Source organism: Osmerus eperlanus, chromosome 11, assembly GCF_963692335.1.
Source record: "Osmerus eperlanus chromosome 11, fOsmEpe2.1, whole genome shotgun sequence".
Lineage (NCBI taxonomy): Eukaryota > Metazoa > Chordata > Actinopteri > Osmeriformes > Osmeridae > Osmerus > Osmerus eperlanus.
The window spans coordinates 16176889-16204260 of record NC_085028.1 but is presented as its reverse complement, the minus strand read 5'-3'; the positions used below and the strand labels follow the sequence as shown (position 1 = coordinate 16204260).

The 27372-nt window shown below is 52.3% G+C and overlaps 2 protein-coding genes across 15 annotated transcripts in view; one reads left to right on the top strand and one right to left on the bottom strand.

Moving 5' to 3' along the window:
• LOC134028670 (eukaryotic translation initiation factor 4 gamma 1-like) overlaps positions 1-27372 on the top strand; it is a 124702-nt gene that overhangs the window by 1320 nt on the left and 96010 nt on the right. For 2 of the 14 annotated variants that reach the window (XM_062472339.1, XM_062472341.1), the window contains exons 2-33: positions 3986-4068; positions 4205-4313; positions 4459-4542; positions 4909-4941; positions 5455-5475; positions 5886-6068; positions 7187-7286; positions 11381-11514; positions 14046-14159; positions 14303-14375; positions 14677-15834; positions 16631-16722; positions 16844-17051; positions 17349-17482; positions 17618-17782; positions 18365-18763; positions 19063-19209; positions 19458-19691; positions 19775-19879; positions 20802-21140; positions 21285-21399; positions 21519-21633; positions 21928-22181; positions 22440-22561; positions 22789-22961; positions 23050-23175; positions 23297-23378; positions 23625-23723; positions 24037-24171; positions 24254-24335; positions 24515-24655; positions 24949-26450. In XM_062472339.1, coding sequence (XP_062328323.1) covers positions 4248-4313; positions 4459-4542; positions 4909-4941; positions 5455-5475; positions 5886-6068; positions 7187-7286; positions 11381-11514; positions 14046-14159; positions 14303-14375; positions 14677-15834; positions 16631-16722; positions 16844-17051; positions 17349-17482; positions 17618-17782; positions 18365-18763; positions 19063-19209; positions 19458-19691; positions 19775-19879; positions 20802-21140; positions 21285-21399; positions 21519-21633; positions 21928-22181; positions 22440-22561; positions 22789-22961; positions 23050-23175; positions 23297-23378; positions 23625-23723; positions 24037-24171; positions 24254-24335; positions 24515-24655; positions 24949-25130 — 5415 coding nt within the window. In that variant the 5' untranslated portion in view covers positions 3986-4068; positions 4205-4247 and the 3' untranslated portion in view covers positions 25131-26450. Of the gene's footprint in view, positions 1-260; positions 421-3985; positions 4069-4204; positions 4314-4458; positions 4543-4908; positions 4942-5454; positions 5476-5885; positions 6069-7186; positions 7287-9991; positions 10113-11380; positions 11515-12871; positions 13145-13175; positions 13319-14045; positions 14160-14302; positions 14376-14676; positions 15835-16630; positions 16723-16843; positions 17052-17348; positions 17483-17617; positions 17783-18364; positions 18764-19062; positions 19210-19457; positions 19692-19774; positions 19880-20801; positions 21141-21284; positions 21400-21518; positions 21634-21927; positions 22182-22439; positions 22562-22788; positions 22962-23049; positions 23176-23296; positions 23379-23624; positions 23724-24036; positions 24172-24253; positions 24336-24514; positions 24656-24948; positions 26451-27372 lie in introns of those variants that run through there. The other 12 variants (XM_062472340.1, XR_009931566.1, XM_062472346.1 and 9 more) reach the window with 12 other exon arrangements.
• vmp1 (vacuole membrane protein 1) overlaps positions 1-27372 on the bottom strand; it is a 96935-nt gene that overhangs the window by 28500 nt on the left and 41063 nt on the right. The window lies entirely within an intron of this gene.

Genomic DNA, 27372 nt, shown 5'->3' with positions numbered 1-27372 from the left:
TTGTTTCAACAGACAATCGCTAGCTTAAGTGAAATGGCCTAAGAAGTAGTTGTAGTAGTGAAACTGCATATACATTTAATTTATTTGCTCATTGACATTATTAATAATCGAGCAAAGTCTCCATTGGTAGTGTGTTTATGGCCACATCGAATCAGTACATTCAAAATGTGTTTGCCCATGCCAGCTTGTATGAGCATGTCTACAGTGAACACATTGTTTCCGCCTATTATTGGTGGTTTGGCAGATCCGTGATCAAGCAGACATTCCAAGAAGTCGGTTTAGGCAAAGACGCTCTTTGCCCACATTATATTGCTGACGAGCTGTTATTCTAACTTAACTGTTGACGTTATTAACTTAACGTCAATTAAAAATGTGTTTGGACTAAACTCGTAGTGGAGGATATTCATTCCATGGTGGAAGGTAGGCGTGACACGTGTACTTTATAAATACTAAGCATTAACTGGTATAATGTAGTACATTTCTTGTTGTAATGTTCAGACGACATACTTATGTTTATTATTTGAGATGAATGAACTGCTTGATTTTTTTATGGAATAGATTCTCTTCGTTACTCATTCTGCGTCATGATGGTGATTTGGAAAATGACACAGCAGGTAGCTGTCGCTAGCGTGTTTTTTTTTTTTTTTTTTTTAATTTTCCTTCAGTGTTAAGAAGATGCATAGTCCAGATTGCTCATTCCGCTGTTTTAAAGATATTTAAATCAAAAGTACGTGTGAACATTAACCAGTGCTATCGGACCATATTTTTCTGAGAATGTAGACTGGCTAGGCTACCTGTTGATCACACGCGAATATTATTGTATTATTTAAACAATCCGCCCGTCAATTCAGATGTGATTCGTTGACATTTTCTTTAGGTTTTATTTAAAGGTAGACGATAAATCGGATGGTTTAAAATATTGTCTGGATGCCGGGTAACGTATGTTGGTGTGCAGTGCGCGCGCTAAAGTGGGAACCACGTGGATACTACGCATTGGGAAAAATGCTGTATGAGCAATGGCGCCGCACAGCACGCCCTCCCGGGTCTCACGTTACCAACGCTGTGAAAAATGTGGCTTGAAAGTGGAGCTTTCAACTTGCTTGTGGCCAAACCACATTTATTTAAACTTACTAGCTTTGTACATTGTTTTTCGCACGGCTGACGCATAATAATTGATGCATGCGTGGCATCTAAAGTACATAAGTCGATAGTAGAATGGTGCCGGGTTTTGTAAGAAATGCCCTAGACGTCTTGATTGATTAGCAAATCGGTATTTATTGACATCAATAAGTGACAGGTGCACAGGTTGTCACCGTAGCGCCTGTGCATCCGGTCACCCCGTGAGAGGAGGATGCTGAGGCACGTTTGAGAATCGCCACGTGCACTTGACCGAGAATCCGAGGCTGAGCTCAAAATGGATGCTTTTTAAAATCAAGGTTGTCTTTAACAAAAACGGACATTTCCAGTTTTACCGTTACTTTGGTATCGATGATGGTAAACCTGATCTTCCCTAGGTGCGTTTTTTATACTAGTTTGGATTGCAATATGCTGAATTTGTTAAAGGAACTTGCCCAAGTTGCACCAGCGAAATGTACACATGTTTTACACAGCTGGACCTTTTCATTGACAAACGCTGTGCAAACACACACACTCAAACTTATGCAGTTTGTGACTTTGGCAGACTGAAGTGTTGAGAAAGAACCAGGGGAACAGGCTGTCTAGAGACGCATATCTACTTCTAGGAAGTCTGACAATGTTGTTTTGGAAGATCACACATCAGAGGAACACTTTTTGCAATATGGTGTTTGGTCTCTGGTCATGTCAGACCAGACACAACCTATAGCATGTTGTGTTGCTAGTTTTTCACTGCCTTATGCCATTGAAATAATTATTATTATTTTTTTCCTCTTTAGACTTCTGTATAAAGCAATCATAACATCTGTCTTTACTTACCAAAAGGCCTTCAGATTAAACCATGTTGGTGTAACCTGCAGCGTTAACAGTGGGGTCAGATGCGTGGTCCACGAGGAACTAATGAGTGGAAGATACCCCAGTCATAACACACTGCAGAGCCTGTCTACCCATCCCAATGTCCCTGAAAGGCTTCTGTTCAATATTTAAGCTATGGGTTACATAGCACAGTGACTGGACTGATATGGCTTCAGCCGTAGACCACACACATGCGTTTTACTCACATAGTATTTTACTCAAGCGGTTCCAGAGGTCGACTAGTTTGTGTGTTGTAACATGGGTAGGCTGTGTGCATACAAAGCCCAAGTATCGTATCGGTTACGTTATTTAAAATGCTACGTTGTGGATGGACCTGGCTGCCACGCCCTTTCCGGGGAAGTTGCAGTGTCATTCCCAGTGGAATGGGCTCGCCTGGAGAAGGGTTGCTCTGCAGCCCTGTACCAGGTAAAGCTAGTGTGTTTTTAAATGGAGGTCAACAGTCTGCACGTCATGAGGGCCATGTTGGGGTTATGCAACTGTCCCTGTTGGGCTATAACCCTGACACGCGCACACACACACACGCACACCGTCTGCTGCGTGTTCAGTTCTAGGGACTGCGCTTGGTGGTCCTGGTGGGGGATGGATATTTACACCCTTCCCCCAGCACACACACACACACACACTCGCTGTACATTGAACCCCCACTCCCTAGGTGGTACATACTCTTTTTTCCCCAGGAGAAGTCAGTCCACCTCCAAATAGCTTTTTCAGGAGTAGAGCTACAATTACAATAGCTACAGCTGTTTTTGGGGAAGGGAGGTGAAGAACGTGCATTTGTTTTACATTTAGTCATTTAGCAGACGCTCTTATCCAGAGCGACTTACAGTAAGTACAGGGACATTCCCCCGAGGCAAGTAGGGTGAAGTGCCTTGCCCAAGGACACAACGTCATTTGGCAGAGCCGGGGATTGAACCAGCAACCTTCTGATTACTAGCCTGATTCCCTCACCGCTCAGCCACCCGACTCCCTTGTTTTGAGTCTTTTCCTGTTTTGAGCCAGGTGGCTTATGGGAAGCGCTGTGGGAGCTACGCTGCGGGGAGGAAAGGCAACACGGCACGACTGCTGCAAGACACCAGCCCCTCTGCAGTGCAGCACCAGCATGACTGTTCCCAGTGTGGACGTGTGCATGTTCAGCTGCCTCTTGGGGGGTCTAGGTGACTGAGGCGATAGGCCCTAGTTGTTCCATCTCGGTATTTGAGCATTTCCAGGATGTTGTCATATGACGTGAGGTTTACCTCCACACCGACATGCGCGAACCGTTTGAGCCGGCATGCGCCAGGGAAGGAAGAACCTTCTTTTAGCCCTCTTAGTGTCCACTCAGCAATAAGTCTCACTCACACAGAGAAATGCCTGCCCATGTCTAAAACGTCCCCCCTTGTCTTTACAGCCAAGCTGAGCGTTTCAGCGTGAAGCCTATTGTTACAGTTATGATAAAGGTGCTTGTGTTGTGTTTGACTCTTGTTTTCACCTTCCCACCTGTTCTCCTTTGTTTAAAGAATCATTCTAGACTTCCTGGCTGAAAGAAGTCTGACACCCCCTTATAAAAAAGACAAGGAAAAACCTTATCTGACTCAGCATGACTCATTGTTTCACTCCCGCACTGTGTGTGTGTGTGTGGTGCTGTTCGCAGTTGGAATTGTAGGTCTATGACACAGTCCGCTCTTTAAAATGATTGAGCTTGCGACCCATTTGTATCTCAAAGTCATTATCTCTAGTTCTCAATGCCAATTCTATATAGATATTCCTGCCTGGAAACACAAGGAACATGACGTCTTATCTGGGAACTCCCTCTTTTCTCCCCCACTCTGTGGCCAGAAATGTGCTAACTGCGTTTTGGGTCACATGAGTTCTTGAGGCTATCGCCTTGGAATGCTATCCACATGGGTTATTTCAGAGGGAGTTGCAAAAGGTTGTTTTCACTCTTATGTTTTGACTCATGATCTGTCTGTCTGTCCCGCTCTCTTTCTCTCTCTAGCAGTGAGATTACTGGACGAACCACCACGTTGGCATTCCTCAGAGCCGTGCTCCCTTACCAGGGACTAAATACTGTTTCTAAGTGTGAGTATAGCCACTGCTACCAGCTCTGACACCAGCACTGGAACAACACATGCTCACTTCCTCCTTTCCTAGTTCCTCTCCTAGTTCCTCTCTGGCATCCTAGCGACATCTCCGCCCTCCTCTCTTCTGCTTCCAGATAAGTGTGCCTCTCCCAGCCCCCCCATGCAGAACCCCAGGAAATGAATAAAGCACCACAGCCTATAACGGGACCCCCCCACCCCACCCCATCCCCTGGACTCTCACAGGTATGGGACAGACGACACAAACACACACAAGCAAACATACACTTGTACATAACCCTTGATCTCTCCTTCAGTCCAGTGGTTCATCAAGTCCTCCTCCCGTTTCCCTGTCCCCCCCCCCCCCCCTTTTGTCCTCTTCCTCTGAAAGCCCCCCTTCCCCCCTGGGCAGCCCCCCTCTGTCGTGTTCGCCTCCCCGCCTCCACAAATGAACCCGACACCACAACCCAGACAGGTATGCCTCCTCCTCGTCACTCCTCACCAGCACCAGACACTCCAGAGGGAAACGTCCCACTAACATGGCCACTGGGAGTATATGTATGCAATTGTGGGTTAGCAACAAGCAGATCCATTGTGTAGTTTCACCACACGCCAGACCAATCGGGAGTGGGAATCCAATCTTAATGGCAGCCGCTCCATTGTTTTGATTCAGCTCGTTGATCGATCTCACTGAACACCTCACCCCCCACCCTTGTGATTCTGTTGTGCCTGCGTTGCTCATTGGGGGGGAGGGGGGAGGAGGCCTTCACACTCTCCTCCTCCCCCTCCAGTGTGTGGGTTTGATCTCTGACCTTTGCCCTGTCTTGCTCTCCCTCTCTAGTTTGCCCCGGGGCCTCGTGCTTTGCACCAGCAGGTACTAACAGGCTGACTGTGGGGGGGGGGGGGGGGGGCGGGTTGGGGGCATTTTAACCTGTCCACTTGCTTACTGATGTGTGCCTTTCTGAACATTCACTTTCCCACACACAGCTATGAGTTATTGAACTAAACTTTGCTAACTGGACTTGATTAAAGTGTGTTGCAGCCTTAGTGTTAGAATAATAACACTCACATTGTGATAGAGCAAGGCCTCTGCTGAATAATACACTCACATTGTGATAGATTAAGGCCTCTGTGCTTTTGGCAGTGACAAACACACTCCTCTGTACACCTCCTTGCTTGCATGCTGCTTGTTAATTCACTGCTTTGCTGTGTAGATGAAGGGGACTAGTTGCTCTGCTCTGTCATCCTAACTGATTGTGGTGCTTTCTCTCCCTCCCTCCCCTTTCTCTTCCCCTCATCTCCTGTCCTCTTGCTTCCTGTGCTGTGTGCTGTGTGTGTGCTGTGTGTGTGCACGCTCACGTTGGGTGTGTGTGATGTGCTGCTCAAGGGAGGATTCAGGTCACTGCAGGTAACTCCTCCTCCTCTCTCTCTCTTCCGCCTCTTTCTCTGTGTTTGTGGAGGCTGTATGTAGCTGGCGACCTTCCCCTGGCTTCACTTGTGCTCCAGGAAAAGCAGCTGAATGTCAATGAAGAAACCCTGAATGAACTAGCATTAGCCAGCATTAGCATTAGCAAACCTTTATTCATAGTCTTACATTGGCTGCAAGATCGATATGCTTCTAATAAACTGTTCAGTGGGCGTAATCATGTCCAAGGATAGCCAGTCTCAGTGGATTTGAAGTCCTTAGCCCAGGTAGGAGTCCAGTTTAATGGCCCAGTCCATAATCAACCACTACAACCCAGGGTGTTGATAATGGACTGAATGGTCTCTTTTTAAAGCAGGTTTTAACTTCTGCTCTCCCCCCCCCCTCCCTCCCAGCCGTACTATGGCAGCAGGCCCAACGCCCCCCGCGGCGTGCCCCCCCCCAGCAGCGCACCGCGGCAGGTGGCGCCCACGCACGTGTACCAGACGGCGGGCTCCCCAATGATGATGATTCCCCAGCAGCAGATCCCCTTCGCCCCCACGCCCCAGGGCCCCGCCTACTTCATACCTGGAGGACAGGTAGACACACTCCCAGAGTCGCAGCATGCTCACTTTGGCTTTCTTGTGTGTGTGTGTGTGTGTGTGTGTGTGTGTGTGTGTGTGTGTGTGTGTGTTAGGACTGCTCGATTATGGTAAACATTTCATTTGTTTGGTCAGTATTGGGATTCTGATTATTTTATGCGATTACTCATTGACTTTAGAATGCATGTATTGAACTTGTATTTGGATTTCTTCAAATCCAGTTCAAATATAACACAACTGGGGGGAAATTGTAACAATCCCCCAGGCGTGTGTGTGTCTATATGCATACATCATGTAAACACAAATGCCCTCCTCATTCGGAGCTGTCACCTTCATGTTCCTGTATGCTGAGTTGACACGTGGTCCAAGTTAGCCACGTCTTTAACATGAGTGGGAATCAAGGGACCTATGAAGTGTCCTTTACCTAATGCTGACATTGTCCCCTCTCTGGATCTCTCCTCTGTCCCCATCTCTCTGGATCTCCCCTCTGTCCCCATCTCTCTGGATCTCTCCTCTGTCCCCATCTATCTGGATCTCCCCTCTGTCCCCATCTCTCTGGATCTCCCCTCTGTCCCCATCTCTCTGGATCTCCCCTCTGTCCCCATCTCTCTGGATCTCTCCTCTGTCCCCATCTCTCTTGATCTCTCCTCTGTCCCCATCTCTCTGGATCTCCCCTCTGTCCCCATCTATCTGGATCTCCCCTCTGTCCCCATCTCTCTGGATCTCCCCTCTGTCCCCATCTCTCTGGATCTCCCCTCTGTCCCCATCTCTCTGGATCTCCCCTCTGTCCCCATCTCTCTGGATCTCTCCTCTGTCCCCATCTCTCTGGATCTCCCCTCTGTCCCCATCTCTCTGGATCTCCCCTCTGTCCCCATCTCTCTGGATCTCCCCTCTGTCCCCATCTCTCTGGATCTCCCCTCTGTCCCCATCTCTCTGGATCTCTCCTCTGTCCCCATCTCTCTGGATCTCCCCTCTGTCCCCATCTCTCTGGATCTCCCCTCTGTCCCCATCTCTCTGGATCTCTCCTCTGTCCCCATCTCTCTGGATCTCCCCTCTGTCCCCATCTCTCTGGATCTCCCCTCTGTCCCCATCTCTCTGGATCTCTCCTTCTGCAGTACCGCTCCACATACGTTGCTGCCGCCCAGCAGTACCCGGTGCAGCCCGGCACCCCAGGCTTCTACCCCGGCACCAGCCCAGCTGAATGTGGTACTTATGGTAAGAGGCTCTGTTTGGGGCCTCACCTGACACACACACACTCACCTGGCACGCATGCACACAATCACCTGGCACACACACACTCACCTGACACGCACACACACACTCACCTGACACGCGCACAGTCACCTGGCACGCATGCGCACGCACCTGACACACGCACACACACTCACCTCGCACACACACACTCACCTCGCACACACACTCACCTGATGCGCACGCACACACACCAAAACCTCAGTCTTACACGCCCAGCCTGTGCACATACAGTCTGGACTTGCTGAGTGTCTAGTCTTCATGATCCTGTCCATCAATCCAGACTGTCTCAGGGATTTGTAGTCCTTTAGCAGCCTCTAGTGGTGTCTGGATGCTGTTGCAGGACTGGGCGAAAGGGTTGAAACCAGCCTGGTAGTTAGGTGCTTTCCTACGCCTGTTTTCCACTGCTGTGTATTTAACGGACTGCGTAGTGCCATGCGTTCCCTACGTATGAGGTCGTCTTACTCAATATTCAAAATGGCCATAGGAAGTTTCTGGCACGTTGGAAACATGGATGCAAAAATGGAATAAAACTCAAACTTTTAGGTCCGTAGAGATGTGCATCACCAACCAAGACACTGATGTTTCTAGAAATCCCCCCCCCCCCCCACACCTGGTAAAACTGGCATGTCTTGCTACGCACACCCAACAGTGTGAACTTGGAGTTAGTCAGTTTTGCCATGACAAATCCCTGTTGAAATGCCCACAAGCTAAATACGTCAGCAAGTATTTTTTTTTCTGCTGAAGACCTGAAGTGTTCACTTGTTCATAGATCAGACGGCAGCTTTTTTGGAGACGCCTGTGTCAGAGCTGGTCGGAGCAGGAGAACATTATCCCTCTAAGCTGCTGCTGTGTTTGGAAGAGCGAGCACATTTTTTGCATTTTTCCTTGTCCCCTCTTGTTATGGAATTAACTAGCACACACACCTCTCACACTAAGGTGCCTATTTTGCATACACATTATTTAAACACTTCCCAGCCAATGGGCTAGTCCCTTTCACACTTAATCAGTACAGTGAGACACACGCAGAGTTCCCTGCACTGAACCACAGTCACTTGCAGCCAAACCACACTGAGTCTTACCGACATGCACAGTCTCACACACACACACACACACACACACACACACACACACACACACACACACACACACACATGAGAAAGGCCTGCTTGTCTCCTGGCACAGTGTGTTTGGAGGCAGCAGGGTTAAGTTGATTTGGGGACAGGAATGTGTCCTCCGGGCCTGCTCCAGCCTCTGGCTGAGCCTGGGAGGGGAGGGAAGAGGGCCTGCTCCTCACAGCTCCCCCGCCTCCAGTCCTCCGAGTCCTCAAACGGCCTAACGCCACCCCCGCCCCCACCCCCACTTCAGCAGGTAACGTGGGATCACAGTTGTAACAGTATTCCAGTGCTCGGCGCCACGGAAACGGGGCTGTCTTTTCATTTCCCCCAGACACATGGCAACGGTAACCTGAGCTACAAGATGACATCATTCTGTTGACATGCAACATTGTAAAACAAGTAACAGACCTAAGCAGGCAGAAAGGGCTGCGCTCTGCTTCGCAAGCTGCCGATGGGAAAGACCACAACTCCAGCGCCACAGTCGTGTTGGTGAAGAGGACGGTGTTCATTTCATCCCTCCCGTCCAGGCATGCCAGCCACCTCGGTCCCTTTCTCAGTAATGCACATTGTCTGTCTCATTCTTCAGATGCCTCAGGTGTTCCCCACCCCAGACATGTCCTGTAGAGTAGGTGGCAGAGAACTGTCACCATCTCGTGCTGGGCTGCGCTCCCCTTCAGGGCTCGGTGAGCCTGCCTTCTCTGCCGTGCGCTCCAGCACCTGATGCTGCCTTTGTGGTCCTGTCCTTTTTAGGAGGCTCACATTTGTGTGCCGGTGTCATTTGTTATTGGTGGAGTCACATGGTGTCATGAGGTCGTTCTGACACGTCAACCTGCTCTTCACTGGTCATGTGATTGAGACATTGAGTCATGTGATTGAGATTTGGCTTGGTGGGTGACACACACACGGTTTCAGGATTCTGCAGTGATGCGCGTTCCAACTTGTGTTGGAATTTTGCCTACAGACCGACATTTATACAATATTTAACTATGGGTGGAAACAAGCCACTTAGGTTGACTGTTTACACACGAAACAGGGCACACGGAGTTCCAAGCCTCAAAATCCTTCAATCCTCCCATCCCTTAGGTGGTGCTGTCAGCTCAATCTCTTCCATGTTGCCAGGTAAGACTCCCCCCTCTCCCCTCCTCCCAGGCTGCAGTTGTGATAGGAGCTCATGTGCAGGGGGAGGGGGTATTTTTATCTCCCCCGTTGAGTGATTTACAGAACCTCCCCCTCTCTCCACACACACTCCCTCGGCAGGCTCTGTGACCTCGCTGGCAGCCTGGATCAGATCACTGATAGGAGGAGGTGGGGTTAAGCAGAACCTGGCAGACTAGCCTCCCCTCGGCGACCCTCTCGGTTCAGCAGGCATCCTCAGCCAGAGCTCGCTACCTGAGACCACAGCGGGGGCGAGGGAGGGCAGAGGAAGAGAGGCTAGGTCGCAGGGCGAGCCGGAGAGACAGACAGAGAGAGAGAGAGAGAGAGGGGGGGGGGGGGAGGGAGGTGGATAAGGAAGAGGAGGGCAGCTGGAGTAGCACTTGTGGCGAGACGGAGAGGTGGCAGTTAGGAAGGGGGAAAGCCGACCCCCACCCCGCTCTCTCGCTCTCTCTGTCTACCTCCTGGGGTCGGGACACGTCAGAAATGGGAAACCGTGCGTCTCAGCGGAGCAGCCAGGGTACGTTGTGTCTGGACGGTGCATGTGTCGCCTTCTAACTTATCTCCCCCACTCTCCCTCTCGAGTTGTTTGTTTTTCCTTCTCCTTTTCTTTCCTGTTCCCTTGGTCACATCTTAGGATCTTATTCACAGGGACAGGACCTTCCAGGAAAGTCTGTCCTTCTCTTTTGGAGCATGCTCCTCTCTCGCTCGCTCGCGCTCTCGCTCTCTCTCTCGCTCTCGCTCGCTCTCTCTCTCGCTCTCTCTCGCTCTCTCTGAGCAGTGGCTGTGGGTTTTTGACTATATTTAGTCTGCTCTCCTTGGTCCACAATGCAGACTCAGTAGAGGGAGTTAAGCAGGAATGTACACAGAGAAACAGTGAGCTACTGACAGGCAGACGAATGATTTAGAGTTTCTTGGAATCTGCTCGGGTTAGCTGAGGCCCCTGGAGGACATGGTGAGGATATTGAACCCTGGGTTCATGGCGTGTTATTTGACTTTGGGTCATGGATGTGTTGGTTGCCTGGTTTTCCTCGCTGGTCTCTTTCCTTCATGTCTTGTGTTGATGATGACAGCTTGCCCATATTTGGCTGAGGTTGGCTGACGTGGTCATGCCAAGCTGAGATTGGGATTCAGCCTGCTCCTCCAGACTGCCATATCACTGCATCTTCTGGTCAATCACAATCGAGGAAAAAAAGTTTGAGAAAACCACCAGTGACTTTGATCACAAGTTGTAATGAAAGAAGGCTTCAGAGCTCAGCTGAGGCACCTCCTGAGGCAATCCGCTGAGGCATCCGCTGAGCGCTGAGGCAATCCAATGTTGAGGCCATCAGCGCTGAGGCACGGGTGTTGATGTGTTAAGGTGTTGAGTCTGCGCCGTGTTGAGGCGTATTGTTGAGGCGCAGTAGGGCCGGCCGAACCGTAGCCCAAGTCTGGGGTCCAGCGCAGTGTTGATGCGCAGTGAGAGGTGAGGCAGTCGGCTAAACCGTAGCCCAGGTCTGAGGCCGGAATGGAGTGAAGCTCCCACCGTGGCCAAGGTCAGGGACCACGGACGGAGGGGTCAAGGATCCCCCCCGTCATCGTGTGCCAGCAGCCAGGCTGTATAGAGCGCGTGCTACACGCAAGTCCAGCTCTATCAGTCAGGCGACCCTAAGGGGCAGTGGTCTGTCCCCTAGGGTCCAGGACAGGGAGAAAGGTCTCCCCGCGCAGGGCTGCCACTATTTACATTTTCCATGTCATTGTGTGTAGAGAGGAGTGTGTGACCTGTCTGTCTCTCTCTCTCTCCCCCAGCAGGGGCATACTACCCGGCGCAGCCCCAGTTCACACCCCCCGTGGCCCCGCCTCCTGTCATCATGAACCCTGCCCCCCAGCAGCAGCAGGCCCCGCCACCTCAGCCCATGCAGTCCAAAAGAGAACGCAAACAGGTAATCGCTCCGCCCTCCTCCACAGCACCCCCACCCCAGCATGGCGTGCTGGGGGCTGCCTCGCACAACTGGGACGTTCTCCTGTGTGTGTGGGTGTGTGGGTGTGTGGGGTGTGTGGGGTGTGTGGGGTGTGTGTACTTGCATGTTTTCAGCTAGTAGCAAGTAGGTCTCTGTGTAGGAACATGCGTCCCCACCCCCGTGTGCCTCTCTCTCTCCCCCTCCCTCTGAGATGGACCGGGCACATCTATCAGGGCAGCTGATAGAGCCGCAGACCGTCTGTGTGTTGCCTGGGCGGACTTTGGCCGTCCCAGAGCCCTCTCCCCCGGCCTGGCGTGCGCTGCAGGTCTGTCAGGCTGGAGAGCCTGGCTCAGGGAGGGGGCGAGGCGCATGCCACCACAGCGTGTGTGTGGGCACGCCTGGGGAGGGGGGGGGGGGGGGGGGACTGAAAGATGGAGGCAGCGTGAGCATGCGGTCGTTAGGCTTGTGTTAGTGTGTGATGGAGAGAGGAGGTGTGTGTTGGGAGGGTTAGAGTTGGGTGTTGGTGGATGCAGCTGGTGTGTGGGTGGGTGAGTGTGAGGCGTGTTGTGTGGGTGGGTGAGTGTGAGGCGTGTTGTGTGGGTGGGTGAGTGTGAGGCGTGTTTGGTCCGTCTGCTGTCCGTGCTGCCACGGAGTGCAGGAGCCCTCCTGCTCCTCCTACAAGGCAGATCAACTAGAACAACCGCTGTTTGTTCGACCCTCTGTCACTTTCCACTCGCTGCCTTGCGCAATCGAAAGCGGTGCGTTGGCCTATACCTCCCCCCTCCCCTCTCCCCCCCCCCTGTTCCTGCTCTCTCACTCTCTATGAAGGACATGTCAGCACATAGTTCATCTCCACGTGGCTACTAGTCTCCTCCCCTATCCTCTGGAAACTGTAGGACTGACCTCTCTCTCTTTGTCTCTCTCTCTCCCTCTCTCTCTCTGCTGCTGCTGTGGCATGCCCCCTCCCCCTCTCCACTGCCCCTCCTTCCTCAGGAAGAACAGTTTTTTTCTTTCTTTCCCTCCCCCCCTCTCCTCCTTTCTCCCCAGTGGGACTGCTCTCTGCAACGGAACGACAGCAACCGGGAGAGAAAGAGGGAGGGGTTTTTTTTTTCACTTGCGTGTACTCATTTGATAAAAGTTTGAAGTTTTTTTTTCTTTTTTTTTCTTTTTTTTTTTTCTCAGAAGCCCGCCCCCCTCTCTCTGGCCCCCTTTTACTGTCTGTAGCCTCGGTGGGCGGGGGCACTGCATTCCAGAACTGCTGCTTCGCAAGGCCAGTCCTGCTGGTTTCCCCCTCTCTCTTTCTCTCTCTCTCTCTCGCTCTTTCTCCCTCCCCTCTCTTTTTTCTCTCTCATTCTGTGCTGAGCTGTTTTCACAGAGCGAGTGAACTAGCTGGGAGAGAAGCCCACCCCTGTTAGCGGCGACTCCCTTAGCCTAGCCTAGCCTGTTGAGTAAAGAGTGTGTGAGGTGGACAGCACCGTTGGGGGTTGACCCAGGCTCCAGCTCCTGACAGCCACAGTTGCGAAAGCGGCCTGGCTGCAGGGAGAGGCCTGCTGGACGGCGGCTCAACTCCAGCCCCAGGATGAAGGCCTGCTAGGGTCCCGGGAGCAGAGAGGTAGGGGCTGACTCTGCCAGGTAAACGTTTTTCAGCCACAAGGGGGAGAAGGGAGAAAGTTCCGGCTTAGACCAGTTGCTGACGGCTCTGTGTACGTGTGAGAGAGAGAGCTGTGTGTCTGAAACAGTTTGTGATAGGAAACATGTGCTTGTCAAGCAAGGACACTCCTTAAATGTGAGTAATCTCTTTTTCAGCCATTTCCAAGACGCTTTCGAGCCTCAGGGTAAAGCTTCTTTAGTTAAACAAAACAGGAAAGCATTCTGTTAGATTCTGGGTCAGATGAGTGACTATGCGCGAGCTTTTTTGTTTTTCGTCGTCTCTTTCTTTTTCTCCCCCCTAGAAGTCGGAATTCCATTTGGTAACAGCTGAAAAGTTACCTAAAAGTTTGTCTTCTCTCAAACTCGACTCGACTGAGTTGGCAGAGACATCCAGTGTAGCCGTGTGGAGCTGATGTGGCTGTGTTGGACAGCGTTGTCCGTTCTGGCTGGTGTCTTGTCAGTGTGTGTGTGTGTGTGTGGCTCTGCTGAACAGGGGATGGTGCTAGCGCTAGCATGCTGCTAGGCCCAGCCCTGCTACCAGAGAGAGAGGGTAGGAAGACGGGCCCTTGCATCATCTGAAAGTCGTTAGTTGTTACGAGTCAACTCTTTACCCCCCCCTTCCCTTCCTAAAAGTGGGAAGATGGCCAGGGTGGGCTACTTGTTTGCCTCAGACTGTCTTGTCACACGCTCCCCTCTCTCTCTCCCTCCTGCTCTCGTTCACTCTTTTTACAAATGTAATTCTCGCTACCCCCCTCCCCCCACCCCCGTTCTGCATTCTCCCAAATAAAACTCATACCAATCCTCTCCCCGCCTTCCAACGAATACGACTCATGCCCCCTCCCCCCCTCCCTCTCTCCCCCCAGATCAGAATACGTGACCCTAACCAGGGTGGTCGAGACATCACCGAGGAGATCATGTCAGGTGGTCGTACTGGCTCCACCCCGACACCACCGCACGTCTTTGACGACCCTGCCCAGGTCAGCCCCCCCCCTCCATCACATCTGATTCATACTCTTGTAACTGGCTCCACAAGTGTTGATCAGCTGCCATTTTGTGTCAGTCATGCTGTGACTTAAGGTCGTGTGTTTTGTTTTTTTCCTGTCTGTCCTGGACACATCAGATACCAGATGACTCGGTGCTAACCCAGGCCAACGGTGAGAGTGCAGCACCTGCGCCTGTGGTGATCAGACCAGGTCAGAATACCATGCCTCCTAACACAGCTTAGGGTCTGGTGGAGTTTGGTCCATCGTGATACTAGCGATACTTATTTCACTATTTCGGAGAACTTGGGGGAGTAGGGGGGATTGTGTGTGTGTGTGTGGTCATTTAGGTGACCTACCGTGTAGCCTAAGTTCTTCTGAGACAGATGGATGTGTAGGTCATTTTCAGCTATCTGTACTCCCACAGCAGGTAGGTCTAGGCTTCTAGAATGCGTCAAGCTTCTCAAACCTTGTCATGACGATGTCATTTCCCCCCTGTCCGACTCCTCTCCAGATGACAGAGGTGTCCCGACGCCCCCACCCCCGTCGAAGACCCCCGAGCCTGTGAAGAGCGAGCCTGCCCCGGAGATCATCCCCCCCAGCAGGGCCGTCTCCGCGCCTGCCCCCTCCCTGCCCCTGGAGGTCCCCCCCACCCCCCTGGCCGACACTACCGCCCCTGCCCTCGCCAACCCCCCGCCCAGCAGCCAAGTCTCCGACGTCATGGATGCACCCCCACCCTGGGAACCCTCCCCAACCCCCCTGGACCCCTCGGTGCCAGCCTACCCTGCCCCCCTCCCAACCCGCCTCTCCAAGACCCCCGTGGTGGAGGTGAAGGAGGAGGAGGTGAAACAGCTCAAGCAGGAAGCAATGGCGTCCGCCAAGCCTGTCCGCCAAGCCCCGCCCTCCGCCCTGCCCTCCAGCACTAACGGGGTGCCCGCCCAGCCCAAGGAGGCGGAGCTGGCGGTGCTGTCCATCAGCATCCCCTCCGCCCCCCAGGTGGAGGCTCCTCTAGAGTCGCCCATCGCCCAGCCGGAGGAGCTGCGTCTCCCTAACGGCCTGCCCCTGCCCCTCCCCCAGGACCCGGAGCGCCCCTGCAGGGTCCTGACCGAGCGCCACGCCAGCCCCATCGCAGAGCCCCAGGTGGACCACACCGTGGATGCGCCGGTGGTTGCCGCGCCGGGGGTTGCCGCGCCCGTTGTTGCCGCGCCCGTTGTTGCCGCGCCCGTTGTTGCCGCGCCCGTGGCTGCCGCGCCCGTGGCAGCCGCGCCCGTGGCTGCCGCGCCCGTGGCAGCCGCGCCCGTGGCTGCCGCGCCCGTGGCTGCCGCGCCCGTGGCTGCCGCGCCCGTGGCTGCCGCGCCCGTGGCTGCCGCGCCCGTGGCTGCCGCGCCCGTGGCTGCCGCGCCCGTGGCTGCCGCGCCCGTGGCTGTCACGCCCGTGGCTGCCGCGCCCGTGGCTGTCGTGGTGGAGTCGACAGTCCCCCCAGTGTTGGTGGACACGGTGATCTCTGCTGTGCTGGAGACGGTGGCATTGGTGGACACGGTGAGCTCTGTGCTGGCGGCGCCCGAGGACCCCGAAACCACCGCCGCTGTGGCTCCTCCCCCTGCTGCTGATGACAGGGAGGACACACCGCCACCACACATCCTCGCCCCCGCCGGGGACTCCTCTATGCAAGGTCAGCATCTGTCTGTCTCTCTCTGTGTCCATGTCTGTCTCTCTCTGTCTCCATGTCTGTCTCTCTCTGTCTCCATGTCTGTCTCTCTCTGTCTCCATGTCTGTCTCTGTCTCCATGTCTGTCTCTGTCTCCATGTCTGTCTCTCTCTGTCTCCATGTCTGTCTCTCTGTCTCCATGTCTGTCTCTCTGTCTCCATGTCTGTCTCTCTCTGTCTCCATGTCTGTCTCTCTCTGTCTCCATGTCTGTCTCTCTCTGTCTCCATGTCTGTCTCTCTCTGTCTCCATGTCTGTCTCTCTCTGTCTCCATGTCTGTCTCTCTCTGTCTCCATGTCTGTCTCTCTCTGTCTCCATGTCTGTCTCTCTCTGTCTCCATGTCTGTCTCTCTCTGTCTCCATGTCTGTCTCTCTCTGTCTCCATGTCTGTCTCTCTCTGTCTCCATGTCTGTCTCTCTCTGTCTCCATGTCTGTCTCTCTCTGTCTCTCTCTGTCTCCATGTCTCTCTGTCTCCATGTCTCTCTCTGTCTCCATGTCTCTCTCTGTCTCCATGTCTCTCTGTCTCCATGTCTGTCTTGTGTTCCGTCTGGCATTTTAGATGCTGAGTTTCTGTCAAGCTTCTCAGTTTCTGTGAAGCATCTGTCCTTCCTTTCAAGATAATGAATCATTGTGAAATATCAGGACTTCCTGCTAAGATTGACACCTCCTCCACATTCGGCCTTAATCTGACCTTTGTGGCCCAGCGAAGAACTGTATATCTGGAGTGTACAGATGGCTGACTGTGTGTGTGTGTGTGTGTTCTAGCATCTGCTGTGTATGTGCCAAAGAAGAAGAGGAAGATGAAGGAGCTGAACAAGAAGGAGACTGTAGGAGACCTCCTCGATGCCTTTACTGAGGTACGTGTGTCTGCAAATGTGTGTGCAAATTCAAATGGGTCTTTGGGTTAGACATGGGATGACAGGCCTCATCCAGACAGTTTAGACAGGACTGTAGTTAACACCCCCACCCCCCCTTCAGGACCAGGTGGTGGAGAGCCCGTCTGAGGTGGAGAAGGCCCTGCCCCTCCCTGCCTCCGCCCCTGAGGCAGAGGAGGCCAAGACCCCTGCCTCCGCTGCCCCACCTGCCGCTGACGAGGTGGACGAGACCTGGGAGGAGAAGGAGGACAAGCTGGATGCTGAGAACATCAAACCCAAACAAGGAGAGCTGAAGTACCAGTACAAAGGGGGTGAGTCCCACTTCCTGGACTTTGGCCTGTGGGGGTGGGTGCGTGGGTGGCTGCACACGCTTGTGTGTCCTAGTTAATCCTTATCTTCTTTTCCATTTTTTTTTTTTTCTTCCTGAAAAGACCTTTAAGCATAATTTGAGTTTCTATTCTCTTCTGGTTTTGCTCTTAAGTTTCAGTTCACTGCAAATGTGTGGGCTCTGTAATCTTGCTTTTTCCACTGAATACAGACACTTTCAGGGAGGGTCACAGTGATAAGAGGCTCCACGTGTCAATGCTTAACTCCCCCTCCCCCTGCAGAGCACTGGAAACCCATCGACCCGGAAGATAAGAAGAGATATGACCGGGAGTTCCTGCTGCGCTTCCAGAATTGCACCGCCAGCCTCAGCAAGCCCGAAGGCCTTCCCCACATCAGTGATGTGGTCCTGGACAAGGTACACCCCCCTCCCCCTCTCCATGCCCTCCGCTGGTTCCCACATCTCCAAATCCGTTTGGTACACTTCAGTTTGTCTGTTGTTCAGGTTGGTTTCACCTTGGTTCCTCTGCTTGTTCCCCCCCTCCCCCTCCAGGCTAACAAGACCCCTCTGCGTCAGCTGGACCCCAGCCGCCTGCCAGGGATGAACTGCGGGCCCGACTTCACACCCTCCTTCCTGGGTAACCTGGGCCGGCCTGGCATGGGCGGCGGTGGAGGAGGAGGAGGAAGAGGGGGAGGTGGAGGAGGGGGCAGGGGGCCGGTGAGTAACATGTTGGTTAGTAGGGCTGTTCCCACTCAGTCGACTAGTCGATTTTCTGGTCGATATGCTCTTGGTCGACTAAGATTCTTTTTAGTCGAGCTGCCGTGTGTGAGATCTGATTCCCGCTTGTCACAATTGAACACAAGCGGGAATGTTCTACAGAAATTGTAGATTATATTATTGAAGACAAATAAAGCAACTGTAAAAATATATAATTTAAAAGAAAAGGTGCTACTGTTTTCCCTTTAGTTAATCTGCGCTTTGTTTTGTTTTTTGCACACGACATGTTTGTCTAGTTGTCAATCTCCCTTCTTACGTATACATTTCTTTCATATTATCTCTTAAAACGGTGCGCGGCAACGTTTCAAATTTCGATTAGTCGATTTTCAGAAGTGTTTAGTCGAGTCTTGGTCGACCAAAGAAAATCTTAGTCGGGGACAACCCTAATGGCTAGTTTCTCGAGTCGTTTCGGGTCATACTTGACCATGCCAGCGGCCCGTGTGTTGATATCGGCTGACATCTTCTGTTCCCTCCCACTTCTTCTTCATGTTATTTTACTAACCCCCCTCCCCCCCCCCACAGCCGTCTGGTATGGGCGGTCCACGGGGCTCCCACCAGGGCCAGAGGAAAGAGCCGCGCAAGATCATCACCAGCATGTCCCTCAACAACGACGTGCAGCTCAACAAGGCGGAGAAGGCCTGGAAGCCCGGCGTGAAGAAGGCGGCGGGCCGCGGCGGGCCCCCCGCGGACGAGGAGAACGACCCCGAGGAGCTGAAGACCCAGGAGCTGTTCAAGCGCGTGAGGAGCGTGCTCAACAAGCTCACGCCGCAGATGTTCCAGCAGCTGATGAAGCAGGTGCAGGAGATGACCATCGACACAGAGGACAGGCTGAAGGGGGTCATCGACCTCATCTTCGAGAAGGCCATCTCGGAGCCCAACTTCTCCGTGGCGTACGCCAACATGTGCCGCTGCCTTATGGGGGTACGTGGTGGGGGGGGGAGTGAGGGGAAGTGTGTGTGTGTGTGTGAGATTAAACACATGAGAAATGTTTGTGAGAGCATCTCTGGAATGAGACCCGGTACGTTTTAGGTTGAGGCTCCACTTCTCTCTCACACACACACACACACACCTAGTTTAAAACTAAGCTGTGAACTTTTCAGTGTTAAGCTTTCCAACCACACCTTAAACATCCCTGAAATATATTTCTTCTCACAAACACATTTCTTTCTTTAGTCTTCTCTGCCTAAAGATTTGTTTGGTTTCCTTCTGCCTCCCCTCAGCTCAAAGTCCCCACCACCGACAAGCCAGGAACCACTGTGAACTTCCGCAAGCTCCTCCTCAACCGCTGCCAGAAGGAGTTTGAGAAGGACCAGGACGACGACGAGATCTTCGAGAAGAAGCAGCAGGAGCTGGACGCCGCCGCCTCAGTACGAAACCCCCTGTGTGCAGTTTGTTTAGCTCATGTATATAACACAATAAGGCAAGGTTTAGCTTGGGTTAGATCTACTTCAAACGCATCTTCTTGGATGAATCTCCTGGCGTTGTTTCGGGGGGGGGGGGGGAGTTCTGTCGAGCGACACAGCAGGACCACTAACCATCTTCTCGATCTCCCTCCCCAACGCCACGCCGTGTCCTGTCCCCCGCCCCCGCCTGTGACCGCAATTCCCGCCGGCAGGAGGAGAAGCAGCGTCTGAAGGCGGAGCTTGAGGAGGCCAAGGACAAGGCCCGGCGGCGCTCCCTGGGCAACATCAAATTCATCGGGGAGCTGTTCAAGCTGAAGATGCTGACAGAGGCCATCATGCATGACTGCATCGTCAAGCTGCTGAAGAACCATGACGAGGAGTCTCTGGAGTGCCTCAGCAGGCTGCTGTCCACCATCGGCAAGGACCTGGACTTCGAGAAGGCCAAGGTGAGGGAGGAAGACGGCTTTCTGTCCTCTGACACACACACACACGCGTGCAATGTCTAAGGTCGACCTCTGTGTGTCTGCAGCCTCGTATGGACCAGTACTTCAACCAGATGGAGAAGATCATCAAGGAGAAGAAGACCTCGTCTAGGATCCGCTTCATGCTGCAGGACCTGCTGGATCTCCGACGGGTAACACACGCACGCGCACGCACGCACGCACGCACACACACACACACGGAGAGAGGAAACTTGTCACTGAGCGATCTAATCTTGGTTGAACCCTGATCTCCAGGGCCACGTACGACATGTTTGAAAGCAGGTGGCCTTGGAGCCTGTCTCGCACCTTAGCACGGCTCGCTGACTATCCCTTCCTTTTCTCTCATACATGCCATGTGAGGCATGTCAAGCCTGGCTGGCAGATACACGCTAAGGCCCAGATATGCAGTGCAAAGATTCAGTTGTCAAGGACCTCGTATTTGACCCGAAGAAGGCCATGGTCCTAGACGTGTTTAGTGTGGACTATATTCAGAATCTTGGCTCCAGACTGAATAAGTCTCTAGTACCCTGAACACGTGAAGCCTGGATTGTTTCAGTCACTGGTTTGACTTCCATTTCAGCCAGTGTAGCCAGTCAGGGTCCTCAGGCCAGCCAGTCAGGGTCCTCAGGCCTGCTCCCTGCAGAGTGCTGGGGTCCTCAGGCCTGCTCCCTGCAGAGTGCTGGGGTCCTCAGGCCTGCTCCCTGCAGAGTGCTGGGGTCCTCAGGCCTGCTCCCTGCAGAGTGCTGGGGTCCTCAGGCCTGCTCCCTGCAGAGTGCTGGGGTCCTCAGGCCTGCTCCCTGCAGAGTGCTGGGGTCCTCAGGCCTGCTCCCTGCAGAGTGCTGGGGTCCTCAGGCCTGCTCCCTGCAGCTCTACATATGAGCTGGACAGATGAGGTTATAAAAGATGCAGTGACGGGAGGTTTCATAACGTAGGGTCAGCTGCCTCCTAGCCGGCACACACACACACACACACAGCCTCTCCCCCTGCAGTCTGGCACTTTACCAGGAGCCACCCTGTCTGAAGAAAAACTCTCCTCCCTCTCTCCCCCTCCCTCCCTGCCTCTCTCTCTTCCAGAACACCTGGGTTCCCCGGAGGGGAGACCAGGGCCCCAAGACCATCGACCAGATCCACAAGGAGGCAGAGCAGGAGGAACACCGAGAGCAGATCAAGGTCCAGCAGCAGTTCTTCGCCAAGACTGACAACAGAGGAGGTGGAGGAGGTGGTGGTGGTGGTGGAGGAGGAGGAGGTGGTGGTGGAGGGGGAGGAGGAGGGAGAGGTGGGCAGGGGGGACGTGGGAGCCAACACACCCCCCGCGGCCGTGAGAACCAGCCTCAGGACGAGGGTTGGAACACGGTGCCCATCACCACCAAGAACCGACCCATCGACACCTCCCGGCTCAGCAAGATCACCAAGGTTTGTGACGCGAGCACACAGAACCACACTGTCGAGCCCAGAGCCTCCCACTGTCGACCGGGCCCTGTGGTTCCACCAGCAGTACCACTCTACCCCTGTGATTTGGTTTGCTCATGCTCACCCCTGCCTCCATCTCTCCTGTAGCCTGGAGCTCTGGACTTCAACAACCAGCTCCTGGCCCCTGGGGGCAAGGGCATGTGGGGCAGCTGGGGCAAGGGAAGCAGTGGAGGCACGGGGGCCAAACCAGCCGGGGAACCAGGTGAGCCCCCCCCCCCCCCATCCTCCTCCTCCTCCACCAGGAGACACAGCAGGTAATAGTGAAGCACCTTGGTGGAGGTCAGACTGTAAACTGTGTGGTGTGTATGTGATGGTCCTCAGTGCCTGGTGGTCAGGAGTCAGGTGGTCGCCCTGCAGCCAGTAACAGGTTCTCGGCCCTGCAGCAGGCCGCCTCCTCCGGACTCTCATCCGACGCTGACAGAAGAGTACCTCAGAGGTCAGAACAATTAACCCACTCTAAAGAAATCTAGTTCAAACCGGTTCCATAGTAAAGCTCACCAGCCGAGGTCTTGTGTTGAGAGCACCGAACTGTCACTTTTGTTCCTGTCTGTGTGGTTTAAGTTTAGCCAACACAGAGCGACATTTAAATATATTTTCAGTGGTGAAACAGGAAGTAGCTTGCTACATTTAGCGAGTGTAAATTCCCCTTTGTCATTGATCTGTTTTCGTAACGCCTAACCAGCCCCCCCGTCCACCCCCATCTAAACAACCCCTCCCCCTGCTGTCACAGGAACAGCTCCAGCCGCGAGCGCTACGACCGGGCGCCCGAGCGCCTGGACCGCGGCTACGACCGGCGCGACGACCGCGGCGAGCGGGACAGGAACCGTCCTCAGGTCACCAAGCGCAGCTTCAGCCGGGAGACGGAGGGCCGCAGTGGCGACCGGGAGCAGCGTGGCGGAGGGGGCGGGGCTGACCCTGTCCGCCGCGTGGCCAGCATGACGGACGAGCGAGGCAGCAGAGAGCGTGCCCGCAGCAAAGAGAGCGGTGGGTCATCACCACCAGAGGAGTTTCAATAGACCAGGATCCTCCTTTCTATTATTGATCCTGTGAACGTCTTCTGTTATGTAACATATTATTTTAAGTATTTAACAGTGGATAACGTTTATTTTTTAATTCATTTTTTATCTATGTTAATGATGAAATATGCTTTCCGAAATATTGATATTAAAAAGGGGGAGCCAAGTGCCAGGATGTGAGTTGTTCAGGTGGCCATTTTGAAGGTGTGTGTGTGTGGTTTGACAGTGAAGAGAGAGAGCACCCCCACCCCTCCTCCTGCCCAGACCAAGCCTGCCTTGAGCGAAGAGGAGCTGGACAAGAAGTCCACAGCCATCATCGAGGAGTACCTCCACATCAACGACATGAAGGTACTCTCTCTCTCTCTCACTCACTCACTCACTCACTCTCACACACACACTCCTGTGTGGTTTATTGCAGTGGGACCACCAGAATTTAAACCCAAAAGCCTAGTTTGCTGATATTTTATCTGAGCCGAGCTTATACAAAGCCACTAAATAACATGTACATATTTACTTGTGTTTATCATATACATGTTTACTTGTGTCTAACTCCTCCTTCCCCTCCGGATCTGCAGGAGGCGCTGCAGTGTGTGCAGGAGATGAACAGCGGCCAGCTGCTGTTTGTGTTTGTGCGGAACGGCATCGAGTCGACCCTGGAGCGTAGCCCCCTCGTCAGAGAGCACATGGGCCTCCTGCTGCACCAGCTCATCAAGGCTGGAGCCCTCACCTCCCAGCAGTACTACAAAGGGTGGGTGTGGGGGTGGGGGTGGGGTAACAGGAAAGGGTAGCCTGGATGTGGTTCATGCAGGATGCTGACTTGACGTGGGTTTGTACAGACTTGTGGAGATCCTGGAGGTGGCCGAGGACATGGCCATAGACATCCCCCACATCTGGCTGTACCTGGCTGAACTCATCACCCCCATGCTGCACGAAGGAGGCATCCCTATGGGACCGCTCTTCAGGTCAGTCCCAGGCTTCGGTTGAGGCCTAATCTCACATTAGTTCAATGGCAGAAACATGCATCATCCTGCTCCACACATGGCATCCTGTGAATAACCCTTGTCCTGGTGTTGACCCCTGCAGGGAGCTGGCCAAGTCTCTCACTCCCCAGGGCATGGCTGGAGGTCTGCTGGTCCAAATCCTCCAGCTTCTCTGTAAAGCAATGGTGAGCTCCCAGCCTCTCAGCTTTTGCAAGTGTTGCATCTCCACATAAGAAAACTTCTCTCTGATATAATCATAACACAATAATAAAAAATAGAAAATGTATTAGATTTGTAACTTTTTATGATATAATTTCTTACTTTGGTAAGTACTGCATTGCCTGTCGAGAGGAAAAGGGTGATGTGTTTAAGCGACAGCTCGTGCTGTCATTTCTTCCCATCTGATCCCGTTTTTCAATCCTCCTCCTCAGAGCCATAAGAAGGTGGGCGCCATGTGGAGGGAGGCGGGACTTAACTGGAAGGACTTCCTGCCGGAAGACGAGGACGTCAACAAATTTGTTACAGACATGGTGAGGTCACATCCCCTCAGGGTTACACCTGTTATAATCCAAGAAAGAGAACTACTAATTGTTTTATTTTTTTAGATTGTTTAGTTCTTAGGACTAGTTAAACCACTGTACTTTTCTACTTTTGATTTAAGATCCATATATGTTTATTGTTTGCACCTTCTGGCCACAGTAAATTCCGTGTTTGTGTAAACCTACATGGCGAATAAAACCAGATTCTGATGCCACCAACCACTTCCTCCCTCTCTGAGTCAGAGGAGGAAATGATCAGATGAGACTGAACCTGTGTGGCTCCTCTCTGTTGTCTGTCCTGTAGGATGTAGAGTTCACCCTGGGTGAGGAGGTGGAGAGGAGCAGCCTGAAGGGGCTGAGCCTGGAGGAGTTGGCCGTGCAGCTGGACAGACTGATCCAGGACCGGGCGGACAACCAGCGCATCTTCGACTGGGTTGAGGTGCGAGAGACTTTCTCACTTTAGTGTTTGTGCTTGTTGTGTTTCTAAAGAAATCGACCCTAACTGTGACGTTGTGTTTCAGGCTAACCTGGATGATCAGCAGCTCTCCTCCAACGTGATCGTGAGAGCTCTTATGACCTCGGTCTGCCAGTCGGCCATCATCTGTGAGTAACCCTGCGCTCTCGCCCTCTCTCTCACCCTCTTTCTCTCTCGCTCTCTCTCTAAGCCTGCGTACACACGTGACATGAACCCTTGTACACTCAGGGGGTTTCCATTCACTGGAGACTGTCAGTTGGCTCCAGGTGTGGTAGGGTGTCTGGTGTTGACCCTGTCCCCTCCGCAGGTGAGACCCCGTACAAGGTGGACGCGGCCCAGCTGGGCCAGAGGGCCAAGCTGCTGCAGAAGTACCTGAGTGACGAGCAGAAGGAGCTGCAGGCTCTGTACGCCCTGCAGGCCCTCCTGGTGGAGATGGAGCAACCTGCCAGTGAGTGACCCTCCTCCTCTACCTCCTTCTCCTCTCTCCTCTACCTCCTCCACCACCCCCACAGACCATCAGTGTCTTTGACAGTCCTAGATAGTGCGTTCCTAAGTACCTCTGGAAACCCAATTCTCAAACTTGGTCAGTAATAAACCATTAGACAGCAGTGGAACAGCTAGATTAGCTATGGAGACACTGCACTGGGCTGAAACCATTCCAGGATAAATTCTCTCCGAGGTTTACTGTGTGCATGTTTACCAATCCCCCTTCTGTGTCTCTGTCTCTCTCTGTCTCTCCAGACTTGCTGCGTATGTTCTTTGACACGCTGTATGATGAGGACGTGATCAAAGAGGAGGCCTTCTACAAGTGGGAGTCCAGCAAGGACCCAGCAGAGCAGCAGGGCAAGGGCGTGGCCCTCAAGTCTGTAACCGCCTTCTTCACCTGGCTCCGTGAGGCAGAGGACGAATCAGACAACAGCTAGGACTTGGCCCCGCCCACCGGCGTGCCTCTGGAAGGACCCGAAGAGGATTTACAAAAAAAAAGAAAAAAAAAAGTTATTGCTTCAATGGTTTTGATGATCCTTGAAATGGGGTCTGTTTGAAACTACAAAATCCTTCTGCGCAAACACAACAACAACAAAAGAATGGAGAAACTGGGAGAGATTGTACTACAGATCCGTTTTCCTTTTTTTTTTCTGTGCTTTATTTTGTTTTGGAACTAAATAAATTGAGAAGCGAATTAGCGTGCTACTCGTAACGAGATGTTGAGCTTGCTGTTCCCTTCAGTGTTTTTTCAGGTTTTACCTCCTGTTATAAAGGTGTGTCACCTTGCCGACGGCAACACCTATTCAAGACGTTTCACAAACCCCAAGAACTGACAAAAGACAATCCCCAACAGACAAAACTTTCAAAAGCTGCTCACACATTTATATTTTTTGATTCCGTCGTGTCGATGAGACATGATGACATCATGTGTTGTGTGTATGGTCTACCTGATGCTCTTACCTAGTTGGTTTGCTCTCTTTTTGGGTGTAGAATGATTGGAGTGCGTTTCTTTTTAAAGCTGAAAAATGGACACGCTGGGATCGTCCATGGACATTTCAGACGTAGAATGATTGGGGTCCTCTCCTAGCTTCCTGTAGACTGTCGAGACAGGAAGTGATGCGGGAGAAGGACGAGAGGGGCGATGGACCTGTTGCTGCTTTGGGGGGGGGCGCTCAATGCTTCCATAACGGCCACGCCCCGCAACCCCACACGCGTTTGCTTTGGCATTTCTCCAACACTTCAAACAAACTATGGGGCGGGAAAGGGATTGAGAGCCTGGCGAGGCCTTCTGACAAACCTGTAGTGCATTTTAGAAACATAAAATCAATATTAAAACTTGAAAAAGCTATATAGATGAATCAACTTTTAAAGGCAACACAAAAAAAGGCAAAGTTAACAGTTCAAATCCTAAGGCCTTTTCTGCTTCCTTGAGTGGAAATGCATTTTAGGACAGTTCTGTAAATAAGGAGTTCTGTTTTATTTTTCAAAATAAAAGTGCTAATGTAATGCCATGTAATTTTTTTTTCTTTCTGAAACAGTGTTGGTTTCTCCTGTATTTATATTTCTCTCCTCAGCTAGCAGAAGGTGTTTGTAATTATCCACCGAAGTTATTGATTACAATTTAATTGAATGTGTAAATACTCTTTTGCTTTTCTTTATTACATATTTAATTAAGAAAAATTAATGCCTCTTTTCACATCTGAAACTGGAAAAGATAATAAAGAACATTGCAAATAAAAATTGAGTTCATAAGCATGTCTGTTCTCATGGTGCATCCTGTCTCGCGCTGCCCTGTTTTTTTTTAACACAACAGGACTGACAGCTTCTACTGTATCACTTTTCCTGTGGAATGAGGAATTTGTCAGTACAATGTGTCATTCTCAGCCAATCCCAGCATTGCTGATGTACTGCCACTTGGACATGGCATTGGTGCGGGTCGATGGGATGGGTCTGTGGTGTGGGTGATAGTGTGCTGTGTCCTGTCAGGTCTAGGTTGCTTCTTGTGCAGCACCCAGTGTAGCTGAGGGGGTTAACCAGAAACACCTGTTTCAGCTAACTTGCAGAGATCATGAAAAAATTTGACAAAATGTGTAGTATCCTAAATACTTTGCTGCATTGTACATTTGTGAAATGCAGGAATGTACAGCTTTAGACTTAGTAGACTGCAATTTACATTTAGTCATTTAGCAGATGCTCTTATCCAGAGTGACTTACAGTAAGTACAGGGACATTCCCCCTGAGGCAAGTAGGGTGAAGTGCCTTGCCCAAGGACACAACGAACCAGCCTGGGAATCGAACCAGCAACCTTCTGATTACTAGCCCGATTCCCTAACCGCTCAGCCACCTGACTCCCCAACATGCTCTGTCTTCACTGTATCTACCGTACTCACAACTTTAAGGAGTTTGTCTGTTTGTCCAGACTGGGGCTAATTGCAAGGGCTCTACTCCTTCAGTGGGTCTTTGTGTTGGGTGTCACATCCCATGGGAGCACATCAGTAGCTCCTTACAGCTCTGGATCCAGATCAGTTCGCTTCATACCTACCCTCTTGAGAGACCCTCCTACAAAGCTCATGTAATTGCCACAATTGAAGCCCATTGTAATTTTACCTGGAAGCCTGTTTTGTCTCTGTTATCGGCTTATCTGGTCTGTTACAGGAGCTGCCCGGTCTCCACTGACAG